The 25,210-nt window shown below is 43.9% G+C and overlaps 1 protein-coding gene across 2 annotated transcripts in view; it reads left to right on the plus strand.

Moving 5' to 3' along the window:
• The window catches only part of Lmtk2 (lemur tyrosine kinase 2), an 89,923-nt gene that overhangs the window by 57,662 nt on the left and 7,051 nt on the right, over nucleotides 1–25,210 (plus strand). For both annotated transcript variants that reach the window (XM_005397908.2, XM_005397909.2), the window contains exons 8-11: nucleotides 10,873–10,957; nucleotides 12,464–12,585; nucleotides 16,574–16,723; nucleotides 18,664–21,631. In XM_005397908.2, coding sequence (XP_005397965.1) covers nucleotides 10,873–10,957; nucleotides 12,464–12,585; nucleotides 16,574–16,723; nucleotides 18,664–21,631 — 3,325 coding nt within the window. The remainder of the gene's footprint in view (nucleotides 1–10,872; nucleotides 10,958–12,463; nucleotides 12,586–16,573; nucleotides 16,724–18,663; nucleotides 21,632–25,210) is intronic.

The following is a 25,210-nucleotide window of genomic DNA, read 5'->3' on the forward strand; positions in this document are numbered from 1 at the left end:
TTCTTCTGCCTCAGCCCCTCAAGTGCTGGGATTACAGGAGCGTTCCTGGCTTTAGGGATTTTTAAAGTTTGGAGAAGGGGCTATTTAAAAAGAGTACCGGCTGGGTATGGCACTCTGCAGGCTGAGGTAGGAGTATCACTGTGAGTCCGAGGTCAGCCAATGCTACATAGTGAGTTCAAGGCTAGTCTGAACTACATAATGAGAGCCTGTCTCAAAAAAAACAGAAACAAGGGAGTATCACATCTGAATTAGCAACATAAAGTTTTCAAAGACAGCTGGAAATTGTGTCCAAAACCCAAGTACCTTTCTACTTAGTGTATTTTAAAACTGGGAAAGATGTCAAAGCAAACTGTATTTTCCTGTGTGTTTTCTCTAGTTAAAGTTTTACTTAATTTGAAATATTGTGGACTTTAAAACAAATAAAGATGATAAATTAAGTCACATGGTTTGGATTTTATTCAGGTGCAAAAACTCAAGGTAAAGAAAATCCTAGGAACCATTCCCAGCTGTCTCATTTTAAGTAATGGCTGTGTTTTATATAAAATTTTATGTAGGGCAAAATTTTGTGTTTTAAGTTCTTTTTTGGGTGGGTAGCCTTCCATGTGGCCTGTTTTCAAGTTGAGATTTGAAATAGTTCCTGATTGACTCAGGGGGGCACTTCCTGTGTTGGTTGAAATAGAATGGCCCACCTGTCCTACCCAAAGTTGTTGCTGCTTTGGAAACTGCTCTAGTAAATTGCCCCAGTTAAATTTTGTTTTATGTAAGGCTTAAGAAGAGTCCTATCACTGGGTCTCAGGCAGCCTGCATTTCTGAGGCGGCAGGCAGGGCCCTCGTGAAGGCCTTGTCAACAGCAGGTGCTGTTGCTACCCTCCCACAGGTGGCCTGGAGCGCAAGACCCCATCCCCTGTCTGTGAAGCTTCCAAAGCAGTAGGTACCATTGGGTCACAGTGGTGGGCATAGTGCAGAGGGTTTGGGCAGGTGGCGGGCACCACCTTGTGTAGCTGGGGACCCGTGGTGGCCCTGGGTGATGCTATTGCCCAGGCTTTGCCCAGTGTTACAGTTAACGTTACTTTCTGCCAAGAACACCAGGGTCACTAAATGTTCAGCACACAGTGTCAGGTAATCAGTCAAGTGTTATAGGGACATAATTTTACCTTATTTTTTCTCACAGGTGTCCGTAAAGCTTAGGACTCTGTGCTCCCTCTGTGCTGCATTCCTGGTCTGTTTCTGGTGAATTATAAGGGATTTTCCTTCATTTGTGTGGCAGTCAAATCTTTAAACTTGTAAAAATTCCTTATAATACTTATTGTAAAGATTGGTCTTTAAGGTCAGGCATGGTGGCACACCTATAATCCCAGCACTTGGGATACTGAGGCAGGAGGATTGCAGTGAGTTCAAGGCTAGCCTGTACTACATAGTGAGACCCTGTCTTTAAAAAAACCCAAAAAATTAATCTTTAAGGAAAAATTCTTATATTACAATAAATACAATTTTGCATCAGGCATGGTCACACAAGCCTGTAATCGCAGCACTCTGGGAAACTGAGGCAGTAGGATTACAAGTCAAAGCCCAGGCTGGACGATTTAGTGAGACCCTATCTTTAAAATAATGGCTGGGGATATAACTCAGTGTAAAGGTCCTGGGTTCAAAGCACCACCACCAAAAAATATATATATATATATATATATAAGATTTTAGTTTTCATCCATTTGATTAAGTCAAAGCCACAAATAGTGCTTAGCATATAGTGGTACTAAGGGAAGACAAGAAACTAGAATTCTAGCATCATTTTGCTTTTATGATGGAAACAGACTTTGGAAACGGAGTGTGTGTCCACCCGCAGCACTCAGTGAGTGGGCGAGGAACAAGGGACCTGGCAGGCATGGCCCCTGGGCTTCTAGGGGGCTGGTGACACCAGTGCTGAGCGCTCCTTGTTAACACAGTATCAGTGAGCTCCTGGAGCCCTAGTGCAGAGTTGGTGATGAGCAGGAAGGAAGAAGTGCAGAGATGCTGTTGATGAGTGAGGCTAGAGTTTTAAGAGTTACTTGGAGAGTTCTAAGAGTTTTCTTGCTTTTTTAAAAAATTGTATTTGATGTTGTTAAAGGCATTGTAAAGATACTGAGTTAACAACATAGATTCTTTTAGTATTCACTGAACTTTTGTATCGCCTAGAGTTCAGAGATATGAAACAAGGAAATAAATTTAAAATCAAAGCAAAATACTCAGCTAACGTTCCAGCACGAGAGTTAAAACACTCATCCCTGTGTTCTGAGCATCTGCAAAACATTCTCTGATACTTACTGAGTGACTGTCCAGCAGGGATGACCCTGTGAGCCACAAGCTCTGTGCAGTCACCAACCCCTTTTACAGAGCAGAATACTGCGGCTCAGAGTGGTGGTGGTTTGTCTTTTTCAGACGCTAACTCCCTAAGTCATTTCAATCCAGGCATAAATAGGTACGCTCATTTGTCCAGGAAAGGTAACTGTTGTCTAGGGGAATCCAGGCAGGTTTTCTGAAGGAGGTAGCATTTTAGTGACCCTTGCAGAATGGCCACAGGTTGGAAGGTGGAGGAGATGAGGAACTTGCTGGAGAGGGTAGAAGCAAGATGACGTGTGCAGGTGGAGGCAAGAGAAGAAAGGGGTTCAGGGAGATACCAGATACTTCACTCCAACTGGAACAGAAAATGCACAAAAGAAACGGGTGGTGGGAGAATAGATGGCTAGAAGCAGATTCTAGAGACTTCCAAGACAGTGCCTTTGGGCATTATTCGTAGGCATTGGGGTGGCACATCTAGAACTTCGTGCATGTGCACATGTGTGTATGTGGGTCTTTGCCATTTGGGGTGCTGTGGAAAGAGCAGACAGTACTGACAAGAAAACCAAGTAGGAATTCGTAAGTGGCGGTTGTCCGTGGCTGTTCTTAATGTTCCCTCCTACATGGAAAATTTGTTGAAGACCAAAATCGGGTCTTCTTTACTTTTGTCTCTCTGCTAATACATTTCACATAGAAATAAGAAAAACCACCAGGGGAAGGAACCAATTTAAATGTAGTTGAAATCCAAGGAGAAACAGAGGACTCTAATCAGGTGACTATACTGGAAAGGTGATTAAAGAGCATTCATTATAGACATTCCGGGTCCATGGGTGGGCAAAATTCATGGTTATCTTGTACCCAGCCCTAAAAGCATAGACTGTGTTTAAGACGTTCCAGACCATAAGGAAGATAGAGGTTTTATCATTTATAAGTTCAGCAAAAGATGACATGAAAAAACTCCAGGCAGTTCTCATTAATGAATATAGATAAACACTAGCAAATTATACCCAGCAATGAGTGACAAAAAAAGAAATACAACTTTCAGGAATTTAAGGGTAGTTTCATATCATAAAATATATCTGCATACTTATTGACAAAATCAAAGAAAAGCAGATCAATAGATTGCTGAAATAGCACTTAGTATCATTCAGCCATTCCATATTTTAATCTCTGGTATGAAAGAAAAAAAACAACTTCAGTGTCATAAGGATTGTTTACTAAATCTCAGCAGGAAATACAGTTCTAAATGGCAAAATAATTATGCCTTGCCAGTTAAATTCCAAGTCAGCCAGAGATGCCCACTGTTTGCTGTTAATTTTCAACATTTCTTCAGAGGCACTAGTGAATATAAACACAAACTAGAAAAGTATCAGCTTTAAAACAATAATTAAGATTTACTGAATGATTCCACATACCAGCTATTGTTATGATTGCCATATGTATATTAACTCATTTCATCTCTCCACCAATTTGAGAGGTAGGTGCTGTTCTTTACTTCTCTGTCACAGTTGGGATAACGGGCAGTGTCCTGACTGTCACACAGGTCACACAGCGAGGAGCTGGCAGAACTGGGTATAAGCTCAGATCCTTTGGCTCCAGAGTTGAAACCTGTGCCAAAACATTTAGAGAGGCCACCAACCTGCACTAAAACATTTAGAGAGGAAAAGCACGTCCTCTTTCTTTACCCTGATGTTGTATGTGAGAAAAACCAAGAAACGAATTTATTTTAAAATTAGAATGAGGGGCTGGGGATTTAGCTCAGCGGCAAAGCGCCTGCCTGGCAAGCACAAGGTCGTGAGTTCGGTTCCCGGTACCGGAGAAAAACCAAAAAAAAAAAAAAAAAATTAGAATGAATTAAAATTAGTTATGGCTTGTTATAAGATAAATGCACAAAAGTCAGCCACGCTGGGCACTTTGGCACATGTCTATAATCACAGCCATTTGGGAGGCTGAGACAAGAGGATCATAAGTTTGAGGCCAGCCTGGGCAACTTTGTGAAACTTTGTCTCAAAATAAAATTTAAAAAGGGCTTGGAATGTAACGCAGTAATAGAATAATCTCTAGTACCACCAAGAAAAGGGGAAAAAATAGTTTTTCTCTAGAGTAGGTATAAGTACATAAAAACAAGTGTGACGAAAGTATTCTTTTCTCAGTAATGCCAAAATTATAAATTACTTGGGAGTAAATTATGTGCAAAAGACAGGACTATTTTAAAGAAAACTGAAATCTTACTGAAGGATATAAAATAACATATAGACAAATGGAAAGGTGTGCCATGATTTATGGCAGGAAGAAAACAAAAAATTAAAGAATTCCAGTTAGAATTCTAGAAGAGGTTTTCTTTTTATGAGAACAGGAAGAGTTGGGATGAAACTGTCTTCAGCTTCATGCAGAAGAGTAAGTTGGTAGTGGTGTGAACTATGAGGGCAGACAGGAGGCCTGGTTTACAGGTACCCCGACGCACAGTGAGCCAGCCTTACTCGATGCGGTTTTTGAGAAATAAGTTAATAGGCAGTACTTAGAGAAAATGGATGTATGACAAAAGTGATGTTTCAGTTAAGTGCAAAATAAGGGATGATTTATTTATTAATCTCTGCTACAATTAGTTATCTAAGGAAAAAATGGGACCACTGTGTGATCCTGTATATAAAAATGAAACTATAATAATGAACTGTATTACTGACAGAATTGTGGAAGGCTATATACTGCACAGGGATGAATGAGACCTTCTCAATTATGACAGGAGACCCAGGAGTTAGGAAATCAAAGGTGGATATGGTTGACTACATAACCATGGAAACACTTTGCATAGTAACGTACCAGAAAAAAAATGCCAGTAGAATTGGGAAGACCTGTCTGCAGTACAGATAGCTGCAACGGCCACATTTATCGCTGGTGGGAATGAAAAGGAAAACACTTTTCCCTGTATTGCTTATAAATTACCACAGTTTTTTTAAAAATTGGGTGATAAAACATGTTCCCTTAATCCCATACATAGACTGAGTTCTGTAGAAATCACAATCACTAGAACTGGAGGGTGTGTGTTAGAAATAATATTGCAGCATTCCTTGAAGGGTGGGCGAAAAGAAGACAAAGTAAATGTCCAAGGGGGAACTAGAATCACAGGCCATCCGCACTGTGGAACACTAGATGCCTATTGTAGAGGATGATTTAGAACTGCTAGACTAGAGTGACCTCTGTGTTGTGATATTAAGAACCGTGGATGCAGAGAGGTAGGCATAGTGTACATTTTTGTAAAGCAAATGCTCCTGAATACCCTTATTTGTATGCTTGTCCCGCCATGAAAAGAAATACAGAAAGATTATATTTTGTTAGTACATAGGAACTGGAAGGGTGGAGAGGAAGGAGGAATACATATTTTTTGTTTTTTGTTTTTTGTTTTTTGTTTTTTTGGTTTTTCTCTGGTATCGGGAACCGAACTCACGACCTTGCGCTTGCCAGGCAGGCACTTTTGCCGCTGAGCTAAATCCCCAGCCCAGGAATACATATTTTTAAAAGGTTTCTACTTCAGGAATATTTGAAAAGATCCCAACATTGTTGTCACCCAGTTAATGCAGAGAGAGAGAGAGAGAGAGAGCACCCACATGCACAAGAAGGTCAGGAAGGACAGGGCCCTGGATGGGGGGGCGGGACTATTAATGTGTAGTCAGGGAGAGGTGTGCTGCAGACCAGGTGTGTGCAACACAGAAGAAAACCTAAGGCGAGTGCTGGCCAGCAGCAGGTAACCATTTGGGAGTTACAACCTTTGGTTTAAAACCGTGTGTTCTAGCAAAGTGTGCTGGCCAGCACCTCTAATCAGAGCATTGCGGGGACTGAGGCAGGAGGATTGTGAGTTAGAGCTCAGCCTGGTCTACATAGGGAGTTTAACACCAGCCTAGACTACTTAGAGAAACACTATCTCAGAAAAAAAAACAAAAGTGTGTTGTAAACCACCAAATGCTCTATCTTTCTAGGAGAGCCAGGGCTCCAGGGGAAAATTACTGACCTAGAACCTGTGGAAAAGCACCGGCTGCCTTTTTAACCAGCACTGGCCACTGATTAAAACATGCACCCATAAAACATGCTGGCCTTCTTTGACCCTGATCCGGTGGCCTGCTAGTCTAGACTGGGGTGTTGGAAGAAGGCTGGCTGATAGGCCGTTCCTTTGGTGAGAGGAACAGCCTTTTTGCCCAGCCTCCCACCCCTTATAGACCAGTCTGGTGCTGGGCCACCTCCTGGGTGCATTCTTTGCTCCCGCCCCAAGCCTGCTGCATTTTGTTTTAACAGCCCCAGGTGATTCGGATGCACCCTCAAAGTGAGAACCACTATGGCAATGAGTAAACCACCCTGTCCCGGAAGGTGGTTATCTGGCAGCTCACCTCAGCTCAACTTGGTTCTAGATGCCATCTAGGCCAGGAACCTATGGCATGTGTGCCACAGCCAGCTATTTGTATCATTGAAAGCTCTGAAAGGTTCGCCATCAGTGGTCTAGGCAATACTGGAGGACCCTCACATTAATTAGGTCAGAGCCCCCCTCAAGTTCAGCCTCCTTAGCAGCTTTAGCCTCATACTTTCAGGCTCCATCTCTGGACCAGGTGTGAAAAGCGACGCTGAGCAGAAAAAGGGATCATGGAGCTCACTTCCAGTATTACCCTTCTTTGGGACCCAAACCCTGGGCAGGTGTCCAGGACCTGGAAGCTGCTGTCTTAATATATTGCATCCAGCTTTGCAATCAGGTACCATGGGGCACTAAGGTAAAACCCCTGTATCCCTGACTGCCTGACTCTTTCTCAGCTCTGCCCTGCCCTGGAGAGAACCTGCATGGGAGGCCTCGTCCTGCTCTGTACCAGCCCTCAGACCCACCGTTCCCCACCTTCCACCCATGGCAGTGGCAAGCATGCTCCAGCTAGGGGCGTGGTCCTCGGGGTCTGAATTTCTCAGTGGAAGAACTCTGGGTACCCAGAGCCCATGAGTGCCAGATATGTAATAAGGGCTCAATAAATGTACCCTCTGTTCTGACAAGAATAGAACAAGTAAGCAGGGCAAAAGCTTGCAGGCTGTAGCAAAGCTCCTGTGTCTCCCCAGAATACTTAGTATAACCTCCTGCTGCACCTGCGTCACATCTTAGTGGGACTCTCCAGAACCTTGCTGTTTGCAGCTGCTATTGAAGTGGTCCCTGCACTCTCATCCACTTTACCAGTGTGTTAAGCCTCCTAGCTGGGTCCTTCTGAGCATATTTCTTGTCCCAAGTAGGGATCCTGTCTGGCTGGAAGCGCTGTTGTCAGGATTAAATAAAACAAGGTATGCCCAGCCTAGAAGAGCATTCAGTAACTCAGGTATTTGGCTTCCTGTTGTTACTCCCCTCACCAAGGACAGAAGTGTGGGCAATTTTGGAAATGATTTCTGCCACCCTGAGCCATTTGCGTCAGAGAATCCCTTCAAAAATGGGTGTAGTTGGTGTGAGTTTAAAACAGTTGATGGCTGGGCCTGGTGGGTTGCACCTGTAACATCCAGGATGGATGCTGAGGCAGGAGGATCACTTCAAGTTTGAGGCCAGCCTCAAAGTGAGTTCAAGGTGAACCTGAACTGCATAGCAAAAGCCTGTTTCCAAAAGATAAACAAAAAAATGATGATGCTTCCACTTGAAGTTTCTGGGACCCTTTATACTTGTGACCTTCTGCTTCCTGTGTCCAACTCCCTCCTGTAGCCCCACAGGTCACCAGCAGCTGAGCTACCACTGCAGGTCTGCCAAACAGAGTGACCAGCCTGTGTCCACTGAGGTTGGGCAGCTTCCTCACTAGACCTATTTTTTGACTTGAAGAATATACTGGCTGTGTGTTTGTGTTTCCTGCCTGGGACAGGGAGCAGCCTTGACGTCACGTCGCCTGTGTGGTGGCACCTTGTTCTTTCCTGTTCTGTAGCTTTGCACGTTACTGGGCATCAGAGAGTGTTTATTGTTGCCAGTTCTGAGCTGAATTAAATAATTTCCTTAAGTTTGGGTAGCGCTTTAATATTTCAAAGCATCCCGTGTACATTTTAATTTACCTTGTGACAACCGTGCAAGTTAGCTGTTTCTCCACACCCCTGCTGCCCTTTTGAAAAAACCGAGGCTCTCCAACGTGCACAGCTTGCTTGGCATCATACAGTCGTGGCCACAAACAGCTCAGGCTTCCTGACAGTCAGTGCTCTTCTTGCTGTACTGGGGTGGAAGTGGGGAGCAGGTTTGTAAGTCTTCCCCAGTTGGGCCACTGTTGTTTTCCAGATACTGAGAAGTGTTCCTCCTTGATCCAAGAATGTCAGGTGAATTGCATTCAGATTTTATGTCTGAGAATGGGAGCCAAGGCCTCCTCTGTATGTGTTCCCTCTCCTGCCTCCCCCTCCCCTTCCTCTGCCCCGCCTCCAGTACTGAGCTGTATTCCCACCCTTTTTTATTTCTTGTGAGACAGAATTTTGCTATACTGTGCTCACACTTGAGATTCTCCTGCCTTACCTTCGAGAGTGCCCCACCTAGCTTCACCTTTTATTTAGCCTTCACCTTTGCTGTGTTGGAGACCTACACTGGACATTTGTCAGGAGACAGGAGGAGGGACAAGCAGTTGTCCGGGCCCTGAATGACCTGAGCTCTTCCCCAGCCCCTAGCTGAAGGGGGTTTGTGTGCCCCTGTCAGGACGCTGGCGTCCAGCATTTAGTTCTAGTCCTAGGAGGGAAATGTTGGAAGGTCTAGTAGGATCTCTTGGCAGAGACCACTCCAGAGGTGCTTGGTAGTGGTGCTCAGGAACCAGGCCTCTGTTGTCAGGACCCACAGTGCCTCTGTTGCAGTTGGTCCTATGGATGAAGCAGCCTTTCTTTTGCATTTTTGTTTTTCTGCCCTTGAATGGCATGTTACTCCTCCCTTCTTCCCTTCTTTTCCTTCATTCCAAAACAAATAGGGCCCAATGCCTTTCTTTACATTGGAAGATTCTGTATTATTAGTGAGACTGAAGTCAGGGAGGCCCGGGTGTTTTCCCCAGATACCTCCTCAGGCCTGAAGGCTGCTAGGTGGAGTACCATGAAAATTGTCACTGGTGAACAGAGAATATAGAAAGCAGTAGAACCTAACCAACTTGAAATTCAAGTCAGGAAGTTTATGAGGCCCAACCGCGTGTGTGGCGCTGTGCCACAGCCGTTGGTACTGTCCTTGGTGGTCATCCACGGCAAAAGTGTGACGGCACCTACCTTGCTGGCACTGTGACCCCTGTGAAGTTATTTTCAGCCTCTGTGCCTTGGTTTCCTTATTTGTTAATGTGGAAAATAATAGCACCCACCTCATAGCTTGTTGTGAAGATTCCATACTTAAAGGAAGTGTGCCATGCTCGGAGAAGTGGCCTGTGTAAAGGAAGTGCTTTGTAAATATTAGCCTCTATTACATAACTGACTCACTGAGTTGAGTCAGTGAATAACTATTTCAGCTGTAGCTGTTGCTGTCATCTGCATTTTGATTACATTTCAGATGTGAGTTTGGAAATGAGAATTTGTGAAAGTGAGAATTTAGTAGTTTCATTTGAGGTCTTTTACAATCCTATAAAGATATTTTAAATTTTTATGAACTATAAGAAAGTTCACTTTTTGATTAATTGATGTATTAAAATGACATAGTAAGTATCCTCTAATTTAGTGGCTTTAAGTAAGTCTTGAAAATATGCTCATCACTTCCCTTGTAGCAATTTAGAATTTGGAAGAGATGAGTGATTTCGAAAGGGCCTGATTATAATGCCTGCCCATCAGTGAAAAATGAGGAAATGAGACATTTTTAACAATGTAGATTATTTTGGGTTGCTCAAAGTGACAACTTTATCAGTCTTACAATGAATAGACTATTGCTGGACTCAAGTAATAAGTTATTAAATGAGATTTCAATTTAGCTATTTGTAAACCTCTCTTTTTTGGGGGGGGGGCTTCTTTTTGAGACAGGATCTGGCTATGCAGTTCAGGCTGACCTTGAGCTCACTTTGTAGCCCAGGCTGGTCTCGAACTTGGAACCATCCTCCTGCCTCAGCTTCCCCGAGTGCTGGGATTACAGGTGTGTGCCACCACGCCCGGCTTCTCAGTCATTTCTTAAAATACTTGCAAATAAGCCAGAAATCTGGTTTCAGTGCAAAACTTGGTACAGAGTATTTAACCTTAACGTTTATGTCATTTGCCAAACGTGTGATCATTTCCATTAAGTATTTGAGAGTGTGCTACGTAATCTTTTTTACAATGGGAATTTTAAACATGAATTGGGCTGGGCATGGTGGTGCATTCCTGTGATCCCAGCACTCAGGAGGCTGAGGCAGGAGGATTACCATGAGTTCGACAGACAGGTCTCAGCACACCACTCTGGCTTCTAGAGAAGACTTTTATCAGAAGCGGTTATTGGGCTGGGGAATTTAGCTCAGTGGCACAACGCCTGCCTGGCAAGTGCAAGGTCATGAGTTCGATTCCCGGTACCGGAAAAAAACCAAAAAAATAAAAATAAAACACAAGCCAGAAGCGGTTATTGACATTCTTTGTTTTTGTGTACTTGCTCTTTGTTTGCAGTGATTTAGCCCTGCGGAATTGTTTTCTTACCTCTGACTTAAATGTGAAAGTGGGAGATTATGGAATTGGATTCAGCAGGTACAAGGTAAGCTAAAAGTTTAAACACTGTCTCCTTAATGTGATCTAATTTCAGTCCTGAAGTTATAGTACAAATTCATTTTGGGGGTGAGGGTCCTGGTGCCTCACTGGAGCGGGGTTTGTTCCCTCATCTTAGTGATACTGTTGGTTTCTGGTGCATGGTTTGTCTAATAAATCAGTGGCTCTGTCCCCTGAGGGTTTGTGACAGCTTTCCAGATGCTTTGTTGAAAAGGATTTGCCGGGCACTGTGTCACATGCCTGTAATCCCAGCACTGGACAGACTGAGGCAGGAGGATCACTGTGAGCCTGCGTGAACTACCACATACCGAGACCCTGGCTCAAAAAATAAATAAGTGCATTTGTACTGAGTGTAATTGATGTAGTATGGTGGTACATAATAAATTTCAAAATGAACATGTGAACAATAATTACATTACCTGTATAACAAAATAACATGTCATGTAGAATTTCTTCATTACATGGTCAGTAAAATTGTGGCTCAAATTCACTAAGCTTGGGATTTAGGTGTTTAACTCTGTCGTAAATATACCCCTAAAAGAAGAGCAGAGAAGTAGGTGAGATTTCGTGTGTGTGTGTGTGTGTGTGTGTGTGTGTGTATGTGTGTTCCAACTGAATGAGGGGACACAGTGAAATTGTACAGCTCTGTGCTAGCAGGAGCCTCACACAAGTTACGTGACCTTCATTTTCTAAGCAGCAAAACAAGGATAATATCTGTCCTATTTTACTGAATGCTTAGGGGAGGGATGTCAAGGGATAATGTCTTCAAAACATGTTACATACATTGGTTATTCATCGGCGTGGCAGCTCTAGTGTCTTGAGTGCTTGCTGTCTACCAATCACTGAAGTAGCTCCCAGGGTTATCATTCAGGGCTCCCACCTCTGCCCAGAGTCACATCCCTAGTAACTGAGGGAATGAAAAATGAATGATCCAGTCTCTATTTATTTAGGGCTGGGGATTGAACCTAGAACCTTCACACTAAGCTACCTCCCCAGGCTCTTCTCTCTCTCTCTCTTTTTTAATTTGAGACAGGGTCTCAATAAATCACCAAGTTACCCAGGCTGGGTTCTAATTTGTGATCCTCCTGCCTCAGCTTCCAGAGTGGTGAGATTATAGGCATGTACCCACATATTCCTGCCTGAGCTTTTCTTGCAGATCAATGGAATGCCCCCTCCTCAGTTCAGAGGGCCCCGCACGTGTTGGAAGGTGGCTTGCTGAGACCACGTGACTGCATGCCGCGTACCTTCCTCTTGCAGGAAGGGTGACTGAGCGCTCATGGCTCAGAGGCCAGCTCACCATGCCCAGGAGGCTTCAGAGAAATGCCTCACTCCCTTCTTGCCACCCAGAAAATCTCTCTTTATCTTTACTTTATTTTCTTCATGTGTTTTGCGGCAGGGTATTTTGGTGTTTTCTTAGAAAGACCTGGCATTAAGTTACTGATCTCACAAAAAATATAATTCTACTGAACACTCTATGTGCTTTCTGATAACACAGGAAGATTATATCGAGACAGATGATAAAAAAATTTTCCCTCTGCGATGGACTGCACCAGAGTTAGTAACCAGCTTCCAAGAAAGACTACTGACTGCAGAGCAAACTAAGTATAGTAATATCTGGTACGTATCTGTTTCCCGCTTTATTAAGTCTCTCTCTGGCAAGGGCCGATGTCCTTCTCCCTGGGTGTGAAAGTAACGGTAAGATGCGGGAAGAAGCGTGCCTGACGCTGTGCAGAGGCAGCTTAGGGACGCCGTGGCATGATCACCATGGCCATGGTGTGATGCACTCTGAACGTGGCCTGTATTGCCTACTTTCCTCCCTAAAAACAGAAACCACATCTTACTTTATATTCTGTATCTTCCACAGGGCTTACCGTACAATAGGTATTTAGTAAATATTTACTCAAGGTGATAAAAAAAGCAAAAGGGGTTCAGGCTGTTAGGTGATACAGTGCTTCATAGGAGTCAGTTTAGTGAATGCTAAAAACAGTGTCCAGATTGTTGGCTAACAATTTCTGTCAGTGTTCTTAATTGATAGCTGCATATTTTTTGATGCTGTTTTCCTCCTCTGTCTCTTTTTCTTTCGGTTTGATTTTCCTTTAACTCTCTTTTTCCTCTTAGTCTGGAGGTGTATCCTTGAAACGATAGCATGGTTTACTTCACTTACTTTAATCTAACACTTGATTTGGTAGCCCTCTTAGAATACTTTAATTCAGTTTACCTGTATACCATGTGTGCAAATACTCACACAATTAATGTTATCTTAACTTTTACTTTTACCACCCCCCCAGACTGTTTTTTTAAACATCAGCATGCATTTAGATTTATCCATATAATAAACCACTTTGCTCTTTTTCTTTTTTTAATCTCAGACCTTCCCTTTAGGATTATTCTCCTTTTGCTTGAAATGAAAGTCCTTCATTGGGGTCCACTGGTGAAAGACTATTCTTTTTTTTGTATGTTATAGCTTTATTTTGTCCTCATTCTTGAAATGTATTTTTACTTGATGACAGTTACTTTCTCTTAGCATGCTGAAGAGATATTCCTGTCTATTGGCTTCCACTGTTGTTTTTGAGAAGTCAGCTATAGGTCTGCCCCAGTTCTTTGAAGGTAAATAACTTTCTCGCTGGCTGCTTCTCAGATCTTCTCTGTGTCCTTTGTTTTTTCTGCTTTCACCGTAGTATGTGTGTGGATTGATTCTTTTTTGCTTGTGATTTATTTGGGTTTCTAAATTTGTAGGTTGGTGGTATTTCCTAGTTCTGAATGATAGTTAGTCTTTATCCTTTAAATATTGCCTTTGCCATATTTTCTCCTTTTTAGAAGTGAAATTAGACACAAATTACGGCTTCTTGCTCTCTTTTTTGTCTCTTAATCTCTTACATAATCTGTCTCTTTGTCTATGCCACAGTCTGCATAATTTTTCAGACCTGTGCTCCAACCACTCATTCTTTCTCTAAAATTCTGTCTTGGCTGTATCTGTTCTACTGTTAAATCTCTCTGTTAATGTTCAAGGTTCTGGGAATTACTTTTGTTTGTGCTTTTGTATTTGACCTTAGCCAAGAAGCCTTGTTCGTTTGTTTATAAAATTTGTCACGTTTTTATAATCAGATTAATTATTAATTAATAATTGCAGTAACTAAAGCCGTGGTCCTCTAGGCTGTTGGTGGTGCCTTGTTTCCTCTGGGACTTCTCTGTGGTGAGAACCCTTGGATACCTAGACCGAGGCACCTTCCTCCAGGAACACCTGTACTTGCTTCAGCTAGGTGCCTGAGTGTCCTGCTATGTACAGGGGACAGCAGCACTAGGCCAGGGCTTTCCATAGTCAGTGTTGGGTTTTTGGACCACTCATGATGTGAGTTTGGGCTGCACATCCAGGTAAGGACCAGCTCTGCGGTTACTTCTTCACATACACACCCTTATACATGCATATTTATTCTCACCCTTGAGGGTGAGAATTCTCACTCCTTGTCTCTCTCCCTCCCCCAATGCTATGGCAGCTTTGCCTTTTAAGGAGGTGACATGGTCTCTCTGTGAGACCTGCTACCTTGGGCAGGCCCCGGCTTTGATTTGTGACTGTCACCCCCTCTTAAACCTGAGAAGTGCCTCAGCAGAGGTGATTCAGTGTATCCCTTGGCACTCTGAGTTCTAGACAGTATCCTGGTGATTCCTTTGTGTGTTCCTTTCATGCCTATCCCCTGCTCTAACCTCCAGTACGGGAGATTGAACCTAGGGCCTTTGCACTAAACTATGGCCCCAGATTTTTTTTTTTTTTTTTCTGTTTTGAGAGGGTCCTACTAAGTTGCCCAGGCTGATCCCAAATTTGGGATCCTCCCGCCTCAGCCTCCCAGAGTGCTGGGATTATAGGCATACACCACCACACCTGGCTCCTTTCGTCTTCTTATGTTTCATCCCAAGTTCTCACTGTGCTTCAGGGATGATGAACCTGAAAATATAGCCTGTGTTCTCTGAGGCTGAGCAGCCCTTACTCCTGACAGTCGGAGCAGTCCCTAGTGGCATTGTGGGTGCTTCCAAATGCAGAAGCTCCACTGCTCAGGCCAGGGTGACTAAAAGGGACCTTGGGCAGAGAGCCTGGGGAAAGAGGGGAAAGACCTGTGGGGCATTTTTCTTCCCAGAGGAGCGAGGCTGGATGATCCTAAGGAGCTAGAAGCCTGTGCTTCGAGTCCTCTGAAGGGTCCTGGCTTGGAGAGTGGGTGGGAAGGGGCCTTACTGGAGAACAGAAGGGAGCGGGAGGTGGTTCGCGATGTGGAACCCAGGGTCAGCCCAGGCTTAGTGGAATATAACGCATTTTGCTACTCATCACATAACACCTTTTTGGTTTTTAGTATTTCATTTGAATTTCTCATATTTTCCCTCAGTTAAATTGTAAACTCTTTAAAGTCACTGATGGTGTCTTAAATTCTTTTGGTACAGAAGAAATGTGTGTACCCTCACAATTCTGTGCTGAGGAAGAGAAGCGCTTCTTTCTTGCAGGGTTGGAGTGGGAGACTTAGGTTCTTTTATTTCTTTTGACAAAAATGATCTCTCAACTTAGATACTGAATATGCTAAATTTTTCTACTCATTTATAAAAATAAGAAAATTTAAAGTTGTACTTTACGATTTCAGATAAATTGTTGTGTCAATGGAGTTTGTTACTCAACTACGCATTCTAGATACATACTGACCAGAGTCCCATAAATCATCGATACCCAGTCTAGCAGACGGCCAAATCATTGGGCAGCTTTTGCGCCAGTTTCCTAGGCCACAGCTGATCCGCTTGCTCAAGGTCCTTGGGGGTGGATCACACTAAGTGTCATCGTGCGTGTTTCAAGCTTTATAGACGCCAAATGACTGCTGTGTTCGGGAACATTTCACTAGGAGATTCTCAGCAAGACAAGGAAATGCAGAGAGACCTGGAAGAAAAGGAAAAGTACTTCACTTAGCCCAGCAGCTGGGGCTGTTTCCAGGGGAATGGAGCCCTGGGTGTGAGAGCAAAAAGGAGTCTCTCACTGCAGTGATTCAAAGCTGAAGCCTCTTCTGGAATCAGCAGCCAGGAGCCTAGGGCACCAAGGAATAACCAGAACAAGAGATGCGGGGGTCTAACAGGGAAGAGAATGTTTGCTCGTGTAAGGATTTCCTTAAGATACTTTCTGGTGTTTTACAACTGTTATGAATGGGATTTTTTTTCTACCTCAGAATTCAGAGTATTAATCTTGTCTCCAATCTTTTTGCTGAGGACTTAAAACATGTCAGTGTCTTTCACGTCGTTTCTTAAGTCTTTAAGCTGACAAGCATATCTGCATAATGATGCTTGTTACATCTGTTGCATATTTCTATGGGTTGGCCCAAACTTCTAGCATGTTATTTGCAGTAAATGTGAGGACACATTCTTGTCCTCTTCATTTTCATGGAAATGCCCTCCCTTTGCTATTAACTGTGATATCAATTATTGGTTTGAGAGTTTTTTTATTTTGTAAATGATCTTACTGTTAATAGCCTTTTCAATACACACCTTGTCCTTGAAATTCCTGACTGTACAAACAAAAATGTATATGTTAAGAATTTGACATCTAAGAGGAGAGAGAAATAGTCATGTTCTGTTTCCACAGGTCTCTGGGTGTGACACTATGGGAGCTTTTTAATAATGCTGCTCAGCCCTATGCAAACCTGTCTGACCTGGACGTCCTCAATCAGGTCATCAGAGAGAGAGACACAAAGCTCCCAAAGCCCCAGTTGGAGCAACCCTATTCCGATAGATGGTCAGTACCTTCTTGTTCTGCTTTGTCACCTGTAAAAGACAAGGAAGTCGTATTTCCTTAGTTTATATGTTTCCTATATATCTATTTAGTAAGTAGTAGAGATTGAACCCAGGGCCTCTGCACTGAGCTACATTCCCAGCCTGTTTTATTTTGACAGGGACTTTCTGAGTTGCCCAGGCTAAACTTCAACCTGCAGTTCTGCTGCCTCAGCTTCCTAGAGTGGTGGGATTACATGTGTGACCACCACACCCATTTTTTCCTATTTTTAAACAAGACACGAAAAGCAACCATTTTACACTATTTGTGACTGATTTAAGAATTAATATTCCTATTTAAATTTCAGTATTATTTTCAAAAAATGTTTACAACAGGCAAGAATTTGTATATTATGTGGAATAAAAAATGTTGAATTAGAAAAACTAGTAGTAAGGGAGTTTTCTGTTACGGAATTGTTTTAAAACAAGGTTATTTATATAAGCAATGACTCATGTGTGAGAACTTGGATAGCATAAAAATGATAGTGTTCAAATTGGCAATGGGAACTAATTTGCATAGTGTATATTGACACTTGCAAAACAAATTTACTTTTTATGCAAGTCTTTGGACTGTTTCTTGCTATATTCCCAGTTAGGATCAGCTTTGCCTCCCTTCCAACTGCTGCCTGTACCCCCACTGCCCAGCTGGCAGCACCCTGTTTTCAGGTGCTGCTCAGCTCCCTGGGTTGCTAAAGTTGTCTCACCCAGAACGACTCAACATACATAATCTGTAAATGCACTGCTGTGACCTTGTCTTTGTCTTCGCTTCTGCTTGTGGGTACAGTTTAAGATTTTGGACATAGTCATCCAGCCCTGCAGAGACTGTCTTGGTTACTGGTCTCATGGCTGAGACATAATACCTACCATTCAAAGTGAAGGGAGGAAAGGTTTATTGTAGCGTACAGTTTGTGGAGGTTTCAGTGCATAGTCTGCTGATTCTAAGGCAGCGTGGCACAGCAGAGGGGCCTTGCAGAGAAGAAACAATCCATAGCAAAGCAGGCAAGAGGCAGCAAAGCAGCAGGCTTCCCTTGCCTTTTTACCCATCCAGGCTACAAGCCTTTTGGGTGGTGCCACCCACACTCAGGGTGGGCCTTCCCGTTTCTATTCCCAGGTCTATGCTAAACCAATTTAGTTATCACACAGCCTTAATCCCAGAATAGAACACCCTAATCCAGCATCACATACCCACGATCCAGCCATCTCCAAAAAGCCCCCCATATGAGTGTGTGAAGCTTTGTGGGACATCTAGATACAAGCTATAACAGAGATCCACTTTTTCTCTCCAGCTATTACCTGATCGCAGGAAGCCACAAGCCACAGAAACTATTATTATTAGGGGTGTAGAGATCAGCTACAAGAACATTTGTCCATACGAATTCTCACAAAATAGAATGAGTAAATTAAAAAGCATGAGATAGTGCGTGTGTTAAGAGAGAATGGTAGACCTGTTTATGAATTCATTGGCTGAGTCATTGCATAATCACCAGAAGAACAAATAACGTAGCAAATGAATTGCAGCTAAATACCTTGGAATGTCCTGAAAACAATAACAATGAATGGGCCAAGCTGGGCATGGTGGCGCATGCCTGTAATCCCAGCACTTGGGAGGCTGAGGCAGGAGGATTGCAGTGAGTTTGAGGCCAGCCTGGGCTACATAGTTCAAGGCCAGCCTGAACTACATAGCAAGACCCCGTCTCAAAAAGAAAACAACAAAAAGAAAAAATGAATGGCCCAAATACTTCTTGCACCATGATCTCCCCAGGAACAGAGCTCCTTATGGTGGTTCGCAGTGAGATATAGAAACATTTGAGGGTGTTGAGTTGGCTGTCAGGGTCCTTGAAGGGCTTTTCTTATTTTGAAATAATTTAGTATTGTTTCGCTAACTGCCTTTCCTGTGCCACCCAGGTACGAAGTTCTCCAGTTCTGTTGGCGGTCACCAGACAAGCGGCCAGCAGCCGAGGACGTGCACAGACTGCTGACTTACCTGCGGATGCAGAGCCAGCGGGACCCGGAAGTCGACTTTGAGCAACAGTGGAACGCTCTCAAGCCAAACACCAACAGCAGAGACACCTCAAGCAATGCAGCGTTCCCAATCCTCGACCACTTTACGAGAGATCGGCTGGGTCGAGAGATGGAGGAGGTCCTCACAGTGACCGAAACAAGCCAGGGGCTGAGCTTCGAGTATGTGTGGGAGGCCGCCAAGCACGATCATTTCGATGAGCGCAGCCGGGGCCACCCAGATGAAGCCTTGTCCTACTCCAGCATCTTCTTTCCTGTCGAAGTGTTTGAGAGCTCCCTTTCCGATCCCGGGCCCGGAAAACAAGATGACAGTGGCCAGGAGGTCCCGCTTAGGGCCCCTGGGGTGGTTCCTGTGTTTGATGCTCACAACCTTTCTGTTGGAAGCGACTATTACATCCAATTAGAAGAAAAAAGCGGCAGCAACTTGGAGCTTGATTACCCACCCGCAGTACTCACGACGGAAATGGATAACCCAGACAAGGCAGGAGCTGAGGCATCGCAGTTCACAGCCCTCAGGAACCTTGACTTTGAGGAATCTAGTACAGATGAGGATTTCTTCCAAAGCAGTACAGACCCTAAAGATTCTAGCTTAGCCGAGGACTTACATGTTACCAGTGGCCCTGAGAGCCCTTTCAACAATATATTCAATGATCTTGAGAAAGCTGAGGATTTGCCCAGCCACCAAAAAATATTCAACTTAATGGAACTCAATGGCGTTCCAGCCGACTTTAAGCCAACCACTGTAGGTTCAAGTTTGGAGGACTCCAGAAAGTCAGGAATAAGTTGCCGCTCTGACAAAGAAAAGCCCTGTAAGCTTTTTGATCATGAGCCTTTGTGTTTATCAGAAAACCTTTTGCACCAAGATCACTTTGATCCATTGAGTGTTCAAGAATTGTCAGAAAACTTCCTGTTTCTTCAAGAGAAAAACTTACTCAAAGGCTCGCTGTCTAGCAAGGAACTTATAAATGATCTTCACACAGAACTTAAGAATGCTGGTTTTACTGAAGCCCTGTTGGAAACATCACATAGAAACTCTCTAGACAGTGAGCTTAACTTTGCTGAAGATGCACCCTGCTCTGCTGTGTCACAGGAGAACACAAGCACCAGGGGTGAAGATGCAGGTGTCACACTCAAGGGTGCGACTCAGAGCACCTCAGTTCCATCTTCCCCGGAAGCACAGGTACCTCCTACCTCTCTCCCAGCAAAAGAAACATCTCCTGGTGGCCCCTCAGATTCACTTCCGAAGCCAGGAGAAGGCAAGCCCACAGGTTTGGACTGCAGTGTCCCTGAGCACTGTCCCTGCCAGGACCCTCACCCAGACTCTATGCCCACCCCCACTGAAATTCCCTCCACCAATGCCAGCACCCCCAGCATGGACAGTGGGCCCCCTGACAGGACTTGCCAAAATGAGGAGGCCTTAAGACTAACAAAAAGGGACGCTGCCCTTGTGGATGGTATTCTTGCCAGTCAGGCCAGTATACGGGACAGTCTTCCAGAACCCAGACAGGACTTACAGAGTCAGCCCTTTTCAGAAGACCAGCATGGTGGCAGTTTCCAGGAGAAAAACTTAGAAGCCGTGGAGACTTTAAATCAGCTCAATTCTAAGGATGCCACCAAAGACACAGGCTTGGCGTCTGCACTTTCCTCAGATTCCACCAGCCAGGACAGCCTCCTGGAAGACAGCTTATCCACAGCCATCCCAACCTCTGAGCAATCTGTGGAGACCCCAGACTCCCTGGATTCTGTGGACGTCCACGAAGCTTTACTAGAGTCCTTAGGCTCCCGCACCCCTCAGAAGCTCGTGCCCCCTGATAAGCCAGCAGACAGTGGCTATGAAACGGAGAACTTGGAGTCTCCTGAGTGGACTCTGCACCCTGCCCCTGAGGGCACCTCAGATTCAGACCCAGCTGCTGCCGGAGACCCTGGGCATAGCAGTTTGCTCCCCAACCCAGTCATCGTCGTCTCAGATGCAGGCGATGGCCACAGAGGGGCAGAAGGCGCCTCACAGACCTTTGCCCCGGGCTCCCAGAGCTCATATCGAGACTCTGCGTACTTCTCAGACAATGACTCGGAGCCAGATAAAAAGTCCGAGGAGATCCCAGGAGCCTCCACCTCAGCCTTGGTGCTGATAAGGGGCGAGGCGCTGTCCGAGCCAGTCATCCCAGAGCAAAGCCCAGGTGCCAAAGACAGCTGCCTGGAAGCCCAGAAAAGCCAACCAGATCAAAGTTGTCCGTCTGTTCTGCAGAATCCTGGCAACCTGCAGTTGGGAGAAGTGTTGGAGCTAGCACAGGCTGATGTTTCCAAACAGACACATCCTGTGGAAGATGAGGCCAGCAGCCCCTTAAGTTTGCTGAATTCAGAACTGAGTAGTGGCGATGACTTTGAGGCACAGGAAGATCATCACTGCATCCTCACCTCGACGGGAACCAACACTAATGAACTCCTTGCATACACAAACTCTGCCGTGGACAAGTCCTTCCCCAGCCACGCCGAGGGCCCCAAACTGAAGGAGCCAGACATCGAAGGGAAATACCTGGGCAAACTCAGCGTGTCCGGGATGCTCGACCTCTCCGAGGACGGAATGGATGCTGATGAGGAGGATGAAAACAGCGACGACTCCGACGACGACCTGAGGGCCTTCAACCTGCACAGCCTCAGCTCTGAGTCGGAAGACGACACAGAGCATCCTGTGCCCGTGATCCTCAGCAACGACGAGGACAGCCGGCACTTGCGGAGCCTGCTGAAGCCGGCAGCAGCCGCAACTGTGGCCATCAGTCAGCTGCCTGAAGACTGGAAGAAGGAAAAGAAGGCAGTCACTTTTTTCGATGACGTCACAGTCTACCTGTTTGACCAGGTATATGTTACCTCAAGATTATTTGATGTCTATATCTGTGTTAGAGAGTTTAACCCTGTGTAGTATAGTCTGTTTTTTATTGCCATTTTGAGACAAGATGGTGACTGTACAAAGTAACTTGGGGTTGGTTACATTTCCAAGATTAGGCAGAAATATAATTCATAGTTCTTACAGGGAACTCAAATTAAGGGCAGGACACCTGGATGGTTTTCTGGATCTCCTTTTTTTTTTTTTTTTTTTTTTTTTTTTTTTTTTTTTTTTTTTTTTTTTTTTTTTTTTTTTGCTATACTAGAGATTGCTATACTAGAGATTGATTCACACTGAGCTTACATTTCCAGCCCTTTTTTAAAAAATCTGTTATTTTTAAACAGGTTTTAAATTGTGGAGGCTGGGCTTGAATTTGTGATCTTCCTGCCTCAGCCTCGAGAGTAGGTGGGCGTACAGACATGGGCTGCTCTGCCCAGCTGTTTTCATCTTCCTCTCTGCTGCACAGTGCCTTATGCACTTTTGTTCCACTGTGCCCCATTCACTTTGTTCTTACGATGCTTCTCAGAAAAATCCGTAAACCTCCATATTTGAATACAGCTTGTGTGCTGGGAGGGTGGGCAGCGGGTGTGGTTAAAGGAAGAAAAGTGGCTTCCGGTGCTCAGCAGATCTGAACCTCAGAGGGGCCAGCGGCTGCCTTGCTTCCGCCCGTCCCCGGTGCTTCTCACCCACACCTGCCCTGAGAAGCTCTGTGCCGAGGGAGCTGCAGGAGTAAGGGTCATGCCCACCGGGAGCAGCAGGGAAAGAGGGCCGAGGCAGGATGGAAGTGCAGGGTTTGAGAGACGAACATTTGGGGCTCTACCTGAGTTTGTCTTTTTTTGTTGTTACTTGTTCTTGGCACTGTCTGGTTTTGCTATCAGGGCAATGCTGGCCTCATAAAATGAGTTGGGCAGCGTTTCCTCCTCCTATAGCTTCTGAAAGAGATGATTTAGACTTGCTATCTCTCCAAATAATTGCTTTTGCATTCATGGGCCTTTAAAATTTTTTTTGTCAGTTTCATTGATTTTTGCTTTATTTCTGTTATTTCTTCCCTTCTGCTTTATTTCTATTATTTCTTCCCTTCTTCTTGGATTTATTTTGCTTTTCCTTTTCTAGATTCTTAAGGTAAAAATTTGGGATATGAGACCTTTCTTCTTTTATAGTATTAGCATTTAATTCTATAAATTCCTGTTACGTGTTTTCTTTTTTTTTTGTTTTGTTTTTTTTTTTTTGGTTTTTTTTGGTTTTTGGTTTTTCTCCGGTACCGGGAACCGAACTCACGACCTTGCGCTTGCCAGGCATGCGCTTTGCCGCTGAGCTAAATCCCCAGCCCCTGTTACGTGTTTTCTTAACATTTCACACATCTGAATATATTGATACTGTATTTTCCTTTTTGTCTAGCTCAGAGTTTTTCCTAGTTTTGCTTAAAATTTGCTCTTCAACTCGTGGATTATTTCTGAGTCTGTTGTTTCATATGCAAGGTTTGGAGACTTTCTTGTATTTTTCTGTTACTGACTTTTAGTCTGATTGATTCCATTATGGTCAGAGAATATATTTTGTGTGGTTTCAGTTCTTTGAGATGTGTGAAGGTTTGTTTTAGAGCCTGCCTATGGTCTGTCTTGGTAGATGCCCCGTGTGCACATGAAAGACTTTATTTTCCTTGGGGGGGGGTAGATTATTTTTCTATAAACGTCCAAATTACATTGTTGGGAGTATTGCTCAGTTCTCTTGTCGCTGGTGTTTCTGTCCGTACCTGTTACTGGAAGGAGAGTGTGGAAGTCTCCAGCTGCAATTGTAGATTTGTCCATTTCTCTTTTCGCTGTTGCTGTATGTGTTTTGCAGCCCTGTGAGGTACAATACATTCAGGATGATCACCTTCCTGGTGAATGGACCATTTTATTATTATATAATGTCCTTTATTCCTGTTTCTGATATGCATGTGGTTGCCCTAGCTTTTGATTAGTATTTGTGTGTCATATCTTTTTCATCTTTGCACTTCTAATCTACCTCTGTCATTATATTTGATATGAGTTTATTATATAGTTGGGTGTTTATTTAAATTTATTTTTTAATTGTGCATATTTGGGTGTACCATGTGATGTATTGTTGTATGTATACACTGTATAATGTTTAAATCAAGGTAAATATTTATCTCCTCAAACATTTATCATTTCTGGATGGGGAAACATTCAAGACCATCTCTTCTAGCTTTTAGAAATGCATACTATCTGTGGTCGCCCTGCTGTGCAATAGAATTTGTACTCTTACCTAACTGAAACTTAGGCTCATTGATAAGCCTTTCCTTCTGTCCACCCGCCCACTCACCAAGAGAGCGTGGGCAAGGGTTGTTTATAAAATGTATTCTGGAAGTCTGTCTTGAACAGTATATTTAGACCATTTACATTTCATGGAAGTACCAGTATGTTGGGCCAGGGATATAGCTTAGCGGCACAGCACCTGCCTGGCAAGTGCAAAATCCTGAGTTCGGTTCCAGGTACCAAAAAATACATTAGTATATTTGAATTTAGGTGCAATATTTTCTCTTCTCCTACTTCTTCCTCTCTCCTTCATTTGAGTAATTGAACATTGTTAGTATTACATTTTAATTTACCTACTGCTTTTACTGTATAGCTTGTTTGTATTAGTTTGGGTAGCGGTTGTTCTAAGGATTTCAGCATACGCACCATCTGCTTGGCCTCAGTATTTCACCATCTAGGATGGAAGGGGGAGACCTGGCTACCGCACAGGCCTCCCTTCCCCATCTTGATGGTGTGACATACAGACCCATTGAAAACCCGATCAGATCGTGCAGTGAGTTTTACTTTCAGTCATCAAGCATATTTTATGAAACTCAAGAGGAAACAGTTTTATATTTATCCAGATAGTTACCACTCCCATTGTTCTTGTTCATTTGATGTTCCAGGTTTATATCTGGTGACACTGACCTTCTAACTGAAGCTGGTTGAGCTTTTCTCTCTCTCTTTATTTTTCCCTCCAAATCTATTTGCAGCAAATTCTCTTTTTTCTCCGTGTCACACTTACTCCCCAAGAATATTTTCTCTAAATATGAGAGTTCTGTGTTGGTGATTCTTTTCTTTCAGCAAGGAGATCACTTCTAGCTGGGAGGGCAGTAGAGCACAGTGATACCTCCGTTCACGAACACTTGGTTTGCAAACTCTGTATCAGGTGACCGCACAACTGGGGCTATCATGCCTGCACAAACACAATGTGGCCATCTTTTCCAGAATTGTGGAACAAATTAAGTTCATGAATCAAGGTACCGCTGTACCTGCCTTCCCTGAGCTCCATCCCCAGCAGCACCCACCTTAGAAAAAGGTGTTGCTTCTTTCTGGCCTTCATAGTTTCTGATGAGAAATCTGCAGTCACTTTGATGGTTATCGCCCTTTAAATAGTATCTGTTCTCTCCAGCTGCTCTCAAGATGTTTTCCTTTATCTTAGCTCTTAGTAGTTTAACTGTGATGTGCCTGGGCCTGGATTTCTTTGTGCTTATTCCAAGTTTGCTGAGCTGCTTCAATCTGTAGTTTTATATCTTGC

The sequence above is a fragment of the Chinchilla lanigera genome, unplaced genomic scaffold, assembly GCF_000276665.1.
Source record: "Chinchilla lanigera isolate Chin_1 unplaced genomic scaffold, ChiLan1.0 scaffold00059, whole genome shotgun sequence".
Taxonomy (NCBI): Eukaryota; Metazoa; Chordata; class Mammalia; order Rodentia; family Chinchillidae; genus Chinchilla; species Chinchilla lanigera.